General features: G+C 29.6%; 2 protein-coding genes across 4 annotated transcripts in view; one reads left to right on the top strand and one right to left on the bottom strand.

The window, feature by feature from the left end:
* The window catches only part of LOC107437439 (golgi pH regulator), a 19,546-nt gene extending 14,496 nt beyond the window's left edge, over positions 1-5,050 (top strand). For 2 of the 3 annotated variants that reach the window (XM_043050457.2, XM_071181109.1), the window contains 5 exons: positions 1,455-1,550; positions 1,633-1,722; positions 2,036-2,101; positions 2,809-2,867; positions 4,795-5,050. In XM_043050457.2, coding sequence (XP_042906391.1) covers positions 1,455-1,550; positions 1,633-1,722; positions 2,036-2,101; positions 2,809-2,867; positions 4,795-4,939 — 456 coding nt within the window. In that variant the 3' untranslated portion in view covers positions 4,940-5,050. The remainder of the gene's footprint in view (positions 1-1,454; positions 1,551-1,632; positions 1,723-2,035; positions 2,102-2,808; positions 2,868-4,794) is intronic. The other variant, XM_043050458.2, reaches the window with a different exon arrangement.
* A 3,016-nt stretch (positions 5,051-8,066) lies between these two features.
* LOC139425594 (uncharacterized) lies at positions 8,067-8,745 on the bottom strand (the record flags this gene model as incomplete). The annotated part of the gene is made up of 1 exon (XM_071180895.1): positions 8,067-8,745. A coding segment is annotated over one exon (567 nt), but the record flags the coding sequence as incomplete, so codon positions are not given.
* Between the last annotated feature and the right edge of the window lie 8,168 nt (positions 8,746-16,913).

Genomic DNA, 16,913 nt, shown 5'->3' with positions numbered 1-16,913 from the left:
TTTTTTTTTTTTTACCTTGTGTGAAAAATGTCTTGTTTAATAATGCCAGGAGACCATAAGCAAAACAAATTTCAATTCCTTTTGTGTTCATCATGAAATGTTCCCTTTTATTTTTGGGGCGAACTCTGGTTTTTCATTCCAATATATTACTATTAATATACTAATATATTATTATATTATTATTAATATACTAATCTGACATATAAATTTCAAATATGAGCTATCACTTTTTTGACGCTTTTGATTTTCAGTGATTGTATCTTAATTTCATATCTTTTGAAGAACGTTTTCACAGTTTTTTTTTTTTGAGATTATCATTTCCAGTTCCCTTTATGTGGTTTTTACAAATTCGGATTTTTTTTTATCGGATGTTATTAAGATGTACAAATTTCAAATTTGAGTAATCCTCTTATGACCCATTCAATTTGTGACAGTTCCATCTTAATTTCACGTCATTGTATGATAGATTTTTAAGTTATGATATTGCAACGTGCAATTGAATTCAATTGTGCATTCAATAATCCACCTCTTTTCTAATGCATTTTGGCCATATATGCCTGATTTTTTTTTAAAATCTGGTATTTTGTTTATGGTGTCATTAAGTCAAGCATGCATTTCAAGCTGCAAGGATTCACTTTTTGACTCCCTCAGTTTGTAATGATTCTATCGTAAATCTGTGTCATTTATCGACAAATATCTGTCTTTTTTTCCCATCTATTTCGGTGAATTTTTTTTTCCAACTCTGATATCTTTAATATGATATTGTGGTTATCAAATTTTTTAGCAGTTATTATAGTTACTTTTCATATTTCAGCCATTTTAGCATCGTTTTTAAAATCCCAATACTTTAAAAACATTATTATTACAAGCAACATTTTCAAAATACTCATTCTAAAATTAGTTTTTGGATTGTTCTAATTTAACTGCTTAATTATAGGTTAAACTATCTCTTTGAAAATAAGATTTTTTTTAATGAAAAAATTTAGAACTTGGTATAATTTAGATTTTTGAAAAGTTATGCAAAATTTAGTGAAATGCAACACTCCTTTGTGTGATGGATGTTCTTTTTAATGGAGATATAATGCCTTTTTCCATTTCTAGCACCCTGCCCTTTTTAAAGTTTAAAATAAATAACTTCTGCCTTATCCTTGTATGATGTATTTGAAAGTGTTTGCCTTATTTTCAAATACGTAGTGTTTATTTAATAATTTATCTGTCCATTAATATTATTATTTTTATTTGACTTTCTTGATTATATATTTTAAATGATAAAATATTTTTTAATTAATAGAATTCAATATTAAATATTATCTGCGTGATACAAGGAATTTGAAAATGTCTTCTCACTAGACTAATCATTTGAATAAGTTTGACTGCCACCTATTTAATAAATTTTTTTATCTGTAATAAAAAAGGGTTATTTGTTTTTGTACTCAAGTATTTACTTTTTGCAGTGCACTTTCAATATTCTATTTGACAGAGTTGGAAAAGTAGACCCTGTCACCAGAGGAATTGAAATCTCTGTTAACTACATGAATATTAATTTTGATGTAAGTAGTTTAAATTTATAATGAAATATAGTAATAACCTGAATGATATAAAATTTTTTACTTAATTTTTATTTTTTATCAGGTGAAATTTTGGTCACAATATATATCATTTATCTTAGTTGGAGTTATAGTTGTGACTTCAATCAGGGGCTTGCTTATCACTTTAACAAAGGTAAAAATATGGTCTCCTTTTTGTCTGTAGTATAACACATTTTCTTTGTGATATCAGTTGAGTTTTTGATGTGGCAAAATTTAAATAGTTCCGAAATGCTATAGCATATCTCTCTGTTGAAAGTTATGTTTTATAACTGTATAGCTACTATTTTCTATTACAATTAAGAGTTATTGGTGCGAGAGCCAGTTATTATGGCTGTATTTTTTCTTATGTAATTAGTCGCATTAAACAATGATGTCATGAATCAAAATGCTTGTAATGTATGCATCATATTTTTGTTCATTAAATTAAAGCTTTTTGTTTCTTTTAGTTCTTCTATGCCATATCTAGTAGCAAGTCTTCAAATATTATTGTGTTGGCTTTGGCTCAAATAATGGTAAGTGCATAAATATTAGTTTTTTTTTTTTTTTCATTTAAACTTTCACTTTATTTACTTCCAATTGTTTTAATATCAGAATGAAACTTTGGTCTATGTTAGTTAATATCCTCTATTATAACTTTTTAAAAAAAATGCCAATGTCTTTTGGTTTCATTGAATTTCACAAGTGTCTCTTTGAAAATTCTGTTTTCTATTTCAGTTTAGATTTTTAAGTAGAGCTAATTAGGACAAGACAAAAATTCAATAAATTATAATTGAAAAATATATATGTAAAAAAATAACAATTAAAAAAAAGGAAAGAAACTTTCTTTTTGTAGTAAAGGAAGGTGTAAGAAGAAAAGGAATAACTGTTTTTAACTTATGAATTGGAAACTTTGCATGTATGAAACATCAATTATTATACTGAACTGTATTTATAACCCAAATTATTTTAGTTATTTGTTCGTCAGGTATTCACTTTACTAAATTAATTTTTTTAAGTTTAAAAAAATGAGCAAAAACTGGTTCTTTATTTTTAAATATAAAGATCAACTTTTGATATTTTATTTACTTTAACTAACCCTTCTTGTATCTAAAAATTTTGGTCTAATAGATTTTATTGTATCTATATAAGAAATTATGTGTATCACCAACAGAAAAGTATTGTCATAAACAGTACTGAAATACAAGTAATGATTATATGCTTAAAATGGTTTATATTTTAGGGAATGTATTTTGTTTCCTCTGTACTGTTAATTCGAATGAATATGCCATCTGAATACAGGTATGAATAAAATTCTTATGTTTCATTTCAATTTAGTTTTTGAACTTCTAGTCAATATCTTTCATAATTTAAAGAATTAGCAGCACAGATATTCAGATAAAACAGCAGCAAACTGAAAAAGTAATGAAAATTATTAAACAACAAAACTTGCAAAAATATTTAGTCGAAACTATAGAAGAGAAAAGTTAAGTAAAATGATATTATTTATTTACGAATCTAAAAGCATAGTATTTCTCAATATTTTACAACTTAAATTTTTTAGCTTTTTTATACTTACTAACTGAACCATACAAAATTCAGTATTTTCTAATTTAAAAGTAGTCAGAAAATGTATGAAAAGCCTAAAGACTTCTCTCAACTAACGAGCCTAGGCACCCTTAAATATAAATGACAATGAATTTTTAATAGGCAATATGAAATCTCAAAGAAATATTATTATTATTATTATTATTATTTTTTTTGATAACATGTATTTTTTTGCTTGTTAAATTTGATTTAAAATATCTCTCATAAAATAGGATATGAGGACACAGATTTTTAAACAATTATTTCTCTGGTGCTACCTATTTTGTAGCAGTTGTTGTGTAAAAGTGAAATTATATAAAACTATAACTGTAAAAATAAAAAATTGAGCTCTATTAGTTGTGTTTTCATATAGAATGGTACTTTAAATTAGTGTTTAGGATTTTTTTTAAAGATACTTTGAGAAATTTTATAATACTAATTTGAAATAGACTATTGAATAAAATCCTTTTAAAAATATATGTTTTGAGGTTCAGAAATATACTTGAAATATTAAAATAAAATGTAGTTTTGATAATTAGATATTTACAGATATATATATAATAATATAATAAATAAATACAAGGAAACATGAAGAAAGTTAAGAAAAACAATGTTTCATTTTATATATATATATAGTTGATCAAAGATCGAAATAAAAAATTTTTTTTCGCTGCTTATTGTTTTCATGAGAATTTAAATAGAGTGCTTTCTATTTTTGAATCAAATACATTAAATCCTTCATTTATGATTACAAATTTAAGAATATATTAAAAATACTAATCTATTGTGGTAGCATTTTTAAAAAGTGCTTGAAGGTGCTTATTTTCGATATTTGTTTTTTAAGAAACCTTAGAGGTACTTTTCCATAGGGTATTTTTAAAAAATGCTTTATTTTTCCCTTTTTCAAAAATGAGATTTTTTTTTCTTTACCATGTTGATTTCCCCTGCGTATTATGCGAAAGTGTAGTTTTTGCATTGATCTATGTATTCAACATTTTCACAATTAATTTCAGCTTAATGTCGGTATGTAAGGTACGATAACACCAATCATGTTACGTGTTTGATGAAATACTTATGCGTGTGCGTCTACGGGCCTGGGTTTGGTGAGAGTGTTGTACTCTCATGTGCAACTCTGCTGCATTTTGCAAGATATTCTCAATTTCAAACTTCATTTTCTATTTCTGCCCTCTGAAATCAAACTGAAAAATCTCTTGATCTTTTTATGGTGGCTAATATAATGAAGAAAAGAGTTCTTTGTCAGAAACTAATTATTTTCTCATGAGTAAAGTCTTTTTAAATTATTTTGTATCTTGTTAATTTATACAATGCACCCTGTAATCTTATTTTGAAAAGCTGAAGTTGTTAAAATATTTTATCTCTATTGCAAAAGGGAATATCATAATTAGACTTTTTATTGATTATTAAAAATTCTTGATGTCTGGAGTATTTTATTTACTGTGCAATACTTCGCATAAAATCTCTGTTTAAAAAAATATGCTTGTATAAGTTTTTTTATTTTATGTTGGAAGTTATATAAAAATTGAATTGGGAAATATCAACATATTGTATCATTGTTTCTTACATTCATTAAGCGTAGCTGTATTTGAATTCATTTATAAAAAGCTATTATTATTTATTTCAGATCAATTGTTTCTGAGGTATTAGGAGATTTACAATTCAATTTCTATCATCGATGGTTTGATGTAATATTTTTAGTTAGTGCTCTCTCAAGTATTGGATTTTTATATATTGCTCATAAACAATTACCAGAAGCGGATAATCTATAAAAAAATTCCAATTTCGTTTTGTTACTTTTTTATCATTATTTATTTTAATTATTATTTATTGTTGGACATCATTGTACTTCTTCGTTAAAAATAAAAAATTATTTAATTATATCTTGTGTTTGATAAGTATTTTTTGTCATTGCATGTATTTTAACCCATATGTAGATATACAATTACATGTTTATAAATCAGTTACGTTTTGTTGTTAGTAAAATGTTGCATAAATAAGCAATCTAGAATATTAGTAACAAACCTTTATACTTTTTTTTTTTAAGCATTAGGTTTTATATAGAAATTTGTGTTCTAAAAATGACTATCATAGTTGCAAATATTTCCAATCAAGTTTCAAAGGTCTAAAGTTTATTAATTTTTTACCAATTCATTATAGTTTTTATGTTGAAAAAATTTATAACTTTAAATTTATATTCCTCCAATGATAGTGATACAAAATATCCGATGTCTATATAAAAATATTTCCCTCTGTTTTTCTTTGAAGTTTTCTTAAATACTTTTTTAGAATTTTCTTTGCAATTAAAAAAATAACCAACTGCATCTTATCCTTCTAGGTTAATTAATTTAAATTTGTGTCATCGTACTAAAAATTCAAGTATTTGAAATAACTATTTAGAGAATTATTTAAATGTACAATATGTATAATTACTCAATATTTTTTTATAATAATTTCAAATTAATTGAAATATTAGTAATTATGATGTTTCAGAAGATATTCATATCTGAAAAGTATGACTCTGACCTTTTTTAGTCGTTGCAATTATCATTGCGACTATTTTTTAAATAGCCCGGCACTGTATTGGTGATTCATTTACCTCAAGGGGTTTGCCATTCTTTGGTAAACACGGGTGTCACAATCCCGAGGTGCCCTAGTGACCTTTATGTTCAACAGTAGTTAATTCAATATAATTCTAACACTTAGAAAAAGCAAGTATTTGCAAAAAAGTTCTGTTTTTAACTAGCTATTCCCTGAATCCTGTAATATAGCAGGGAATTACAGAAATGCAGTAAGAAATAAAATCCTTAGTATATCAAACAATGCAGTAACTGTTGTCAATTACTTTTAAAACAGTATAAATATTACAATAAATTAGCCTTATTAATTCAGTTGAAAGCAAGAATAAACTTGTTCCTCTTCTAATTAATTTTAAATAGTGGATATTTATGCCTTTAATACCTGTTTCACATTAATGGTTATTTAAGAACAATATGTCACTGTGAATTAAGAAATGTATTTGTGAAAAAAAGAAAATTTATTGTTTAGTTTTCATTAGTCCTAACTGGGTGTATTGTCGCATATTATTGAACAAACCATTTGTTCCTCTGTGATTTTTCATTTGAATAATAATGCTCACACCCCTCTAACCTCAAGGGGTTTACCATTTTCTGGTAAACATGGGTGTCACAATCCCAAGGTGCCCTAGTGAGGATGGATAATAGTCTAATTTCCATTTTACACATTGTAAGTTAATTATTAAATTTTAAATATATTAAAATTTTAACAACATAATGTGGAACAGTTGTTACTTTTTTCCCCTCCATTCTATAAGTCTCCATAAACCAAAAGGATCCACCCAATCATTCATTTCTGGAGCTTATATAGTTCTTAATTTATCTATCATGTCCTTGTAGACTTCAATAGATATTATATTACGGGTGCATTTTAGGCCAAATAGCACAATTATTTGCAAAAATATTAAATTATAAGCACATCTCTCAAGTACTACTGTCATGTTATATTTGAAGGGTATGCCATTTTCAAAACCCATTTTGTTTTTTATTAACAAATGGGGTGGTTGATATAAACAGAGCAGGCTGAAAGCATCTAATTTGTTTGAGGTAGTTTGCGAGAGTTCCGTAAGTAATACAGATTTATCAGAAAATTTATATTTTTAAGTTCGTCATATTTGAGTTTAAATTAGTCGTGATTGCCATTATATTATACAGGGTTTCTGTGATCTTGTGGCCAAAATCTGCATAGCAGCATTGTACAGTAACTTAAAGGTTTCAGTTATCATGTTTTCGAAATGTGATGTTTAAACAAATTGGATAAATTGGTATCACCAAATTTGGAATAAGGGGGAAAACTAAAATAAATAAGACAATAACATGCGATATCCAGAGCTTAGCATTTGACACGGTGATATGATGTTTCCAACTAAACAAACGAACGCATGTCCAAACCAGAAAATAACAAAATGTACTCGCTACAAACAGGAAAAATTGATAAAAAGAAAAAACTAAATGAGGATTCATAGCTGAACAACATCAATTTTTCGAACACACCCATATACAAAACAGACATTGAATATGAAGTTTAGGAAATTATTTTTTAACAAATGCTAATAACTATATAACAGATTTATAATAAATACAAATAGGAAAACAAGGGGTTCCTTTTGTGTCAGTCAATCTTAAGAATGAAATAAGGATAATTGAGCTTTTTTTTTAATATCTTATACATTTCCAACGCAGATATCGAATGCAACTTATTCCGTTTCTTCAGATAGATATTTCTTAATTAATATTTCGTACGTTAAATGATGTAAAGTTTATAAAAATAGTACATTTCGAACGTAATTAAAAGTGTAAATGTGACATCCACAAATGTTGATTTTGACATTCATGACCTGGATGTATTTATCTCCCACTCTGGCTTTGTTGAAACTTTCATTTGTGTTTTTCCTTGCAGATATTTCTGTAAGAGATCAGGATGGGATAAGTCCTTGAATATTGGACGCATAGCTTGCAGGCGGAAGACTGTTTTTGTGAACATACGTTTCATTTGTGATTTCAGCTTTCGTATACCCGCACCACTAGGACAAAACTCGTGCCGAGGTTCTTTATCAGTGGATAGAGTATTTATGTAAATTGCTTCGCGAAGGTCCTTAACACTTCTCATACTTCATCTTTTTGGGAAGGCCATTTTATGTTTGAATTTTATCAATAACACTATCTGTAAGGTGGTTTTTCCCCGATATTCCTTAGCCGTCACTTCCNACAAATCCTGTAGAGTTAAAATAGAACTACCAAAAAAGGTTAGACGATGACGGTTAAAACATGGGCAGATGATTAAAATATGATGAATAGTTAGTAAAACTTTACAGGTGTTGCATTGGGGTGGAGGTTCCCCAAATAACAAATGTAAGTGTGTCAGCCGAGTGTGGCCGGTTCGGAGACGATTTAATTTTACATCTGCATGCCGCAGACTCAATACAGGATAAGGGTTAAAATCTGTTTTTATTGAGTGCATGTTGAACTCTGGGATGAATGGAGTGAGGGAAGTGGAGAGGATTCGAGATCGCTAATATTCTGTCAGCAACTTCGGCAACTTTTTCCGTTGACAAGGGGGAAATAGAAGCAATGATTGTTTGGACGGGGAGAGGCATCGCTTGGATAAATAATTCGAAAAGCAGTTCGTCTTCAATTTTGTGATTTTCCGCTCTGCGTTTCATATCTCGCAAGAGCTCACTTGGTTTTCTATCCCCAAGATTTTCTCCAGCCAATAGACGTCGGATCTCCTCTGTTTTAGATTCTCCACAGCGTTCGATGATTTTGGATATCAAGTCCATGTAAGGATCAGTGACATCCGGTTGCATGATCACATCTCTCACGATCGTCGCCGTATCCAGTGGCAAATGAGCGACGACGTAATTATATTTGGTCTTCGCTTCTGTGATTGCCTTTGGAGCTGCTAACGCAAACGTCGATTCTGGCATAAAGAACCAAAGGGCGGGGTCAGCTCGAATGAAGGGAGGGATGACTACGGCGGCAGCGTCACCTATTGTTCTGGATCAGAAGATTTTTTTATTTATAGTCCGGTCACCAATTTAGAGGTTTCAAAGTGTAGATTATTTTCCTCTAATCACTAAATATATTATGAGGACTCCAATGTGTGAAAAGAGCAAGGATGACGATTCTAAAACTTAACATAAATTTATTGAAACTTAACAAGTAACCGGTTGCAAAATCACGTCTCGCACGATCGTCGCCGTATCCGGTGGTAAATGAGCGACGACGTAATTATATTCGCTTTTGTGATTGCCTTAGGAGCTGCTAACGCAAACGTCGATTCCAGCATAAAGAACCAAAGGGCGAGGTCAGCTCAGATGAAAGGGGGGATGACTACGGCTGCAGTGTCACCCATTGTTCTGAATCAGAAGTTTTATTATTTCATAGTCCGGTCACCAATTTAGAGGATTTAAAAGGGTCGATTGTTTTCCTCTAATCACATAGCTTATTCTTATGACTCCAATATGTGGAAAGAACAAGTGTGACGATTGTAAAAACTTAATATAATTTTATTAAAACTTAACTTTGATGATTGGTGGTCATCTCAAATATTCCAGAACTATCGACTGCAAGGTCTCGAGCATTTAGAGCAATATATGGATAATATTTCATAGTCAATTGCAAAATTTGTTGAAAAGTCAATAATACAAATCATACAATATAGAGGTATGTCCTTGTTTGTACCAATCACCGTCGTACAACACAGTCAAATTTAATATATCGTTTATTAGCTATGATGTATGTATATATCTCTTGGGGCTTCTAAACAATGTCGTTTGCTGAAAAAATAAACTGCTGTTTGAATAAAGACTTCTTCTTGCTCTAAGACATTTTTTGATCGAAATTAATTTATTCTTCATTTAATATCTAACTGACAGATAGAAACACTGAGTTGACATTTATTAAGGTGTTGAGTTGGATAAAAGTTCAGTGGTTAGTTATTCAGTGATTAGTTTATTGTCCTATTTTTATGACTTACATTTTTGAATAAATCTATAAACAATACCTTTCATTTAACTAGAGAAATGTTGAATTCATTGTATTCTAATATCAAACATAGATGTCAAGCATTCAGCATTTTTCTCAGGTTCAAATTTTACGCAATTGCCCACCAAAACCTTCTTTCGCAACAATTATATTGGAAACAGTGTCAGTTGTTAATGAGATTCTGTTTTTAGTTTTTATCAAAGAAACATTGCCAAAAATTCTCTCACAATCTGAATTTAAAATAGGGAGTGATAGCAATAAAAATACAAATTTTTGTCTTCCCCCTTCCCTTTATCTTTCCAATCTTCGACCAAAGCTTTTTCAGATATTAGCACTCGCCACTTTTTATCAATTATTTCACTAAATTCAGTGGTGAAGAAGTGCTGTTCTTTAAATTACAGCGGTAAATCGTCCCACAAAATCTGCTCTGCTAGCATCATATAACCTTGGGCATTCTTGAACGAAGTTGATAGTATTTTTTGTCACGTTTTCATTTTTCTTTCAAAGAAATTTTACAATAGTCAATCACAAGAGTAAACAAACTATTGATAAAGGATTAAAGTAAAATTCAAGATTTTTGCTATACAGGGAATTGTAGGTAGCGAGTTAAAACAAATCTGGGTCTGCAACAGCGACGAAAAGTAAACTGAATCCAATTCTTGAAACCAGTGCGATGGCGATCTCTGGCAGTTGCAACAACGAGAGAATGTAGTGCGCGTGCGTAAAAACCTCTGCAACATGCGATTTGTTGCTGTTGCAGTCGGTATGAAGACTCCAGCTGGGTCTCCACCGATCGCAACGGCAACGTAGATCAAAATCTGTTGCTTCCCATCTGTTGCCAAGGTCTTTCATACCGGTAATTGGCAACAACTCTGCTTCTTGTCTCGCTCATGCTCAGAAGACTTATCACGTGATACAGTAAGCGTCATCTCTTCTGGTTTCACTTTTCTTTTGTTTTGAAGCGCTAAAGTTCTATTTATTAAAATTTAAAGAGCAAATTTGAAAAAGGTTTTGTTAGCCAGACATTATTATTTAACTCATCTTTTGCATTCCAATCGCACTGTTTGGGTTAAGGATCTGAATTAAAATAGAAAAGAAAAGGAACACGAGGAAAACCTTATTAGAGAAATGAGACTGAATGATTTGGACGGCTACTTCGAATATTTCAGGATGCGTGGCCCTCTCTGACGTAACTATGTAGAAATGACATCGCCTTCATGTGTTTCCACACTGCCTTCTTATTTCCAGCAGTGCCACTTGGCCCTATTTTTTTCTCTCTTACAAAAAAAGCTCTCAGGCATTTCCACTTGCGTTTGGCTTCAACCACTTTAAAATATTAAAAATAAATTGTCAAGACAAAAATGTCAAATACAGTATTCAAATGACATTTTTAAGACATCTATACAAACTTTTCACGCAAAAATTTATTCTAAAAAAAAAAATTGTAAGAACTAGTTATAAAACTAAAAGAGTGAATTTCGTAACCAACAAGATTATTTTTTTTCTAAAAAAAGGTGAGAAAATATATTGTTGCGGAATGTGCATGGATCAAAGTATATAACAGTAAAGATCCATATTCAATGGATATATTGTTTATTTGACTATAAAAATATCCATTAAAAGCTCTAATATAGCTGTGGAACAATATTTTTAATTTTTTTCATTCATCATAAATGAACTTCTTTACAGAATATATTTAGTTATTTATGAAGAGTAACTTAACTATTGTTATGAAGTACTATTGTTACGACAGTCAAAAATATTAGTATTAAATTATCTTTAGAAATCAATTGAAAATACTTTCCATTAATAGGTTACATAACATTGATTTAATTAATGAAGTAAATTCAAAAATATAATAGTAAAATTTTACTCACCATCTATGCCAAGCTTTTCTGCTATTTTAATCCAAGTTTGTTTCTTTTTTTCCGCATCTCTGAAACCCGCACGGCTATAATCATATAACCACATATTTTTACACCTTTCAAACATACACCTGTCTTATAATTTAGAAAGATTTTGAACATTAACATTCCTCTTTGAATGAAATTATTGAATATTCAAGAATATATATATATATGAATTTGAGGTTAGAAATTTACAGCTAGCACCTACATATTCAATCATTGGGCCTATTCATTTTTCAGATATTATGAGAGTTAATACAACTATAAGAAATAAATTGATGCAGATAATAAATTGCGATGGTAAATCTATTGATGCAGGTCTCGTGAAATAAATGTCCACAAGTTAATTGTGTTAGACTATACATGACGTCCAAGCAGATGCAGCGTCTGGCTCTTTTATTCTAAGGTGTGGTGGTAAACCTTCTTTCGACAAGAAATGCTTAATTTTTTCAACAACGTAAATTGTTGTTATTTTATCCAGCCAAAAGAATCGAAGGAAAAAGGTATTCCTTAAGCTAAAAGCGTCTTCTCTGTCGCGAAAAGTTCTACGGGGAATGTTTTCTATAATCAATGCCAAACGTAAAACAGTCGCCATTGTTTTGGTTTCGTATAGGATTCACGAACGATTTGACTGGTGAAAGCTATCCTTGCGAGATTTGAGGTTTTCGTTCACTGTAGAAAATGTCATTTTTTTTTCTTTCTAGCTCGTTGGAAGGCTGCGAGTTCAGATTTCATGGAAAAGAGCGGTGGCTTAAATAACATGCCCGCAAGCGTCGCGGGGAGCGCACAAGCTCGCACCTGAACGTAAAAATAATACTAATAGTGAACTATTAACATTTCTTTTGGAAAGTAAAAAAAAAAATCGGAAGCTTTGACTTGAGCATGAGTCCACTTTTGTCGTTAACTTCGCAGCTTTCCCATCAGGTTCAGAATTAATTATTTGTCAAAAGAAGAATCAGTTATTGGTACTGGATTTCTTTAAAGTATTTACTAAGCAACTGTCCATATGCTTGTTGGTATGGTGCAATCTATGCAGAACTGCGTGGCATTTCACAAGATTGCATGCATCCAATATGAATAAAATACTCCAGTCACTAAACAGGCTTGTTGCGCATTAGTCCACTTTTGTCGTATACTTCGCAGCTCTCACATCATATTCAGTTTTTGTTTTGGATGCGCCAAATTCACTCTATATGATAGCTTATCGCCGGGCCCCTTTTAAAAATTTTCACAAAACTGAAATTGACCCTCTGGTTGGCAAAAAGTGAACTGAACCACTCGTGTGTTGCACTCTTACCATAAAGTGCGTTGCGCATCCAAAATTAAATGGAGGTGAAAATCTTGGGGCTCAAAGATTTAGAAGAGATGGGGCATTTTGTCACGTTAATACAATATACAATACAAATTAATCGGGAACAATATCCAAAGGTATTTGTGAAATCTGACAAAAGCCACCCGTATCGGTGGCACTGTTTTGAACAAAATTAACATTTCCCCAAAAGCTTTTTCACAACAAGTTTCATGACCTTTAAATGCTTTATAAGTTATATGCTGTCCAGTTTTGCGACAATGGACTTCCAATAAGTCTTGTGGGTGTCCTTAACGGCAGTCAGCAAATATCCCACTTTGGAATATATCACATCGCCCACCCCCCAGGGGCACACTCTTGTGTGACGGGTACGGCGCACCCGGGGCCCCGAGCTGGATATAATGAAGCTAAAAATAGAGTTTTAAAATAAAAGCTATGCGTTATTAAGGTATCTAGTGATACTATTGTACCCTATACAGAAATAAATACAACCTACAGCCGATAATATTAAGAAGTTGTCTACAAATGATGATTTAGTGCGGTATCGATCATGAATTCATTTTTTACTGTTATATTTAGTCTTGCAGCAAATTTAACAAAAAATAAGTGTATTGTACAAAGATGTACTAATATAGTCACCTGGTTATCTCATGTAATGAATTGAATGTACACTGAAATTAGTTAAATACATAATCAACATTGTCACTTGCATACATTTTATTATACAAAGATACATAAATACAAAGGCATATCCATAAACAATACAAATATTACACAAATTTATATTTAATTTTAAAAATAATAAAGACAATAGAGAAATAAATATCTTTGTCTACATAGAATCACTTGGAACAGCATTGAAGAGTTCTGAAAAACTTCAATAAAACAATTGCAAAAAACAATGCTTGACATTTTTCAAAATCTTGAAAGAGAGGATGTTAAAAAAAAATTATGCAAATTATATATTTTAAGCAACATAGGTATTTTTGTGAAAATGTGCTTTTAAAACTAAAATTTCCATCTTGAAAAGTTTTTGCTTTCATCATTTCATTAATAAATTTAGACTTATCAAAATACATATTGTAACACCATGCAAACATACACCTACCTTATAATTTAGAAAGATTTTGAACATAAAATTCCTTTTTGAATAAAATTATTGAATATTGACTCACGAACCCATTAAGATTGACACCTAGTACATGAAAATCTGATTGTTAAATGAAAAGTTATACAGAGTGTTCTCTTTTTTTTTTGTGCACACCTTTTTTCAGAAGATATTTAATTTTCAAAAACATGTTTTTTTTTCATTATTTTTTTATGGCGCTCAATTTTATTACTTTTAATATTTAAAATAGTTATGATATTCTAATGTAAATTATTGTTTCAAGGAAAGGTATAGAAGAAATTACTTTTAAATATATAAACACGAATTTATCAAGTGTATTTCTTTTTCGCTTTACTTTTATGATTAAATTTGTAATTCCTTTGACAAAAAACATTTTTCATATTAAAATAGGCATCAAAACAATAATATGTGATGAAATTGAAACCAGTTCAGTAATAAATGAAAAAAGGTTGCAAAAAATTTGCTAGTTAAAAAAAAAGACAGATAATTTTCCAATACTGTAATAAATTGATATTTCAATAAAATTTTTAAATTGCTTCAATGGTGATGCTTTGTGAAATTCATATGTTTTCCTTACATAAAACACAAGAATTAGATAAGAATAATGACAGATTTGACCACGTAACGATTTCCGTAATGTCTCTATATAACTGGTATATGTAAGACAAAAAATAAAAAGTTTCCATAAATATTAATGACATCTCTGAAGAAATTTCTTTTCTCCAATATTTTTATTTATTTGGTTACTTTTTTTAACTAAAATTTTTTTTGTTAAATACTCCATTACTACGCCTACTACAGAATTCTCCCTTGGAATAAAAAAGGGTAAGGTGCTTCCTCACAGAAAAGGGTACACTGAGTTTTAAAGGGCTCTTAATTAATTAACACCTTAAATATTTAACAAAATGTATACTATTACGTAATAGCTGAATTTGACTTTCAACGACTGTAAAATTACCATCTTATACTATTTTACACGTGTATTTCAAAAAGTAGTTCTCACCCATTATCAAAATGAGAAAAATTGGTGGTTTATGAAAAAAAAAAAAAAAGACATGCTAAAAGAAAATGATTGTGCACACTTCAAAAAAAATTAACTGTTAAACTTGAGAGCTTTTTCTATAATTTAAACTAAAAATTATAAGAAAAATATTTATTTCAAAATTTAACTAGGTGAGAAAAATCCTATCAAAGTAAATTTTTGTAATGGTATCAGAATCAAACTTATTAACACGAATAATTTTAAAAGTGTGTTTACACATTTAATTTTTTTAAAGGAATATTAACAGACAGTGTCATCAAAGGGCAGTGAGGACGAATGGCCCTTCTCGAGGAAGTACACTGCATACTACATGCATTTTCATTTGATACAGAAAAATTAGTTGTCATTTTCTGTAGATTAGTATAGCAGGTGTTCCACATTAACCACTTTCAATATATACTTTTCGAATTCTAGTAAAAAAAAAACTTTGTAATAAGATACACACATTAAGGGTCACAAATGAAAAGAAACAATCTAATCTAATGAATAATTCGGAGGAAAACTGGACTGAAAATAATTAAACCTGTTTGATTGACAGAGGACAGGAAAGTTAAAAAAGAATCTTTGAAAACTTCAACATTTCAATATGCAATTAAATTGGTTCTGATGTTTTTCATGTCTTTTAACTCATAAAAAAAATCGTGAGATTTCTTTAATTTTTTTAAACGCACTTAAATGTTAGTTTAGAGATTCCTAATGTGTTTACATAAGGTATCCGAACACGTTCGGAGGACTTTTTTTAAAAATATTAAGTTTCAGAACACTTTAATTATGTTTTTATATGTAAAAACTAATATTAAATAAGAGAAATTAGACATTTATATTATATTTTGTTTTTAAAAGCTAAATAACGAGAAAATTGATGCTTTTTTTTTCCATAAAACTTGGGAAAGGATATACTTCACCAAAATTATTGTATCAAAAAAGTATTATTATCAAAATAAAGAGCAGAATTTTGTCTAGTGATTTGAATAAAAATATTTGAAAAATTTAATTTTTTATAGAAAATCGAAAACTTTTTATGAGATTTTTGTCAAATTTTTTACGCATATTTCACATTTTAGACCAATAATAAAAAACAATTGTAGCCCAAGCACTAGAAAACATTATACATAATACACATACAAACTTTTTATTGAAATATAACAACTTTTTTAATAATGAATTTTGAAATTACATTCTGAGAAAAAGGCATTTAAAGTATAAATTATATCATTTCTATTTTAAAAATGCATCAATACTTCTAAAATTTTCCCGATTTGTATGTGATACCTTCCTCTTTCTCAATTTTACAAATTTTTTTATGTTTGTGCAACTCTATTTTTTTTTGGACAATTTTTACATTAGTTAATGAATGGCGTTGAGACTCATACACACGCTCAAAATCAAGTTCTGTAAAACCTTTTAAAGTTTATTGGGCTGACTCCAACCATGTCGAGTATGCTTTTCAGTCCCAGAAAACCTTGATTGAACTGAATAACAGCCAAATACACACCAAATTGTAATGTTTGCAATTCAACGAACACCTCCTTAGGGACAATTTCCAAACAATGCCATTAAAACTCTCGTTAGCGTTCTGAGTGAGTCCGTGTAAACACTTTTGAAGGAGATCTCTTTCGCACAATTGCATGTAAGTTGGTTTGATAATTTGCATGACTGACTTAGGGAGCCCTTTATTTTTGTCCTCATAGATTTGCCCATTTGCACGGACTCGTTGAAACTTACACCAACTGTCTTCTCCAACAAGACACTGTCCATGCAATTGTTGTTGTGCATTAGAGCAGCAATGGAAGAAT

Source organism: Parasteatoda tepidariorum, chromosome 5 (assembly GCF_043381705.1).
Source record: "Parasteatoda tepidariorum isolate YZ-2023 chromosome 5, CAS_Ptep_4.0, whole genome shotgun sequence".
Classification (NCBI taxonomy): Eukaryota; Metazoa; Arthropoda; class Arachnida; order Araneae; family Theridiidae; genus Parasteatoda; species Parasteatoda tepidariorum.
Note: the sequence above shows the minus strand (reverse complement) of the source record. Positions and strands in the feature narration are given on the sequence as shown.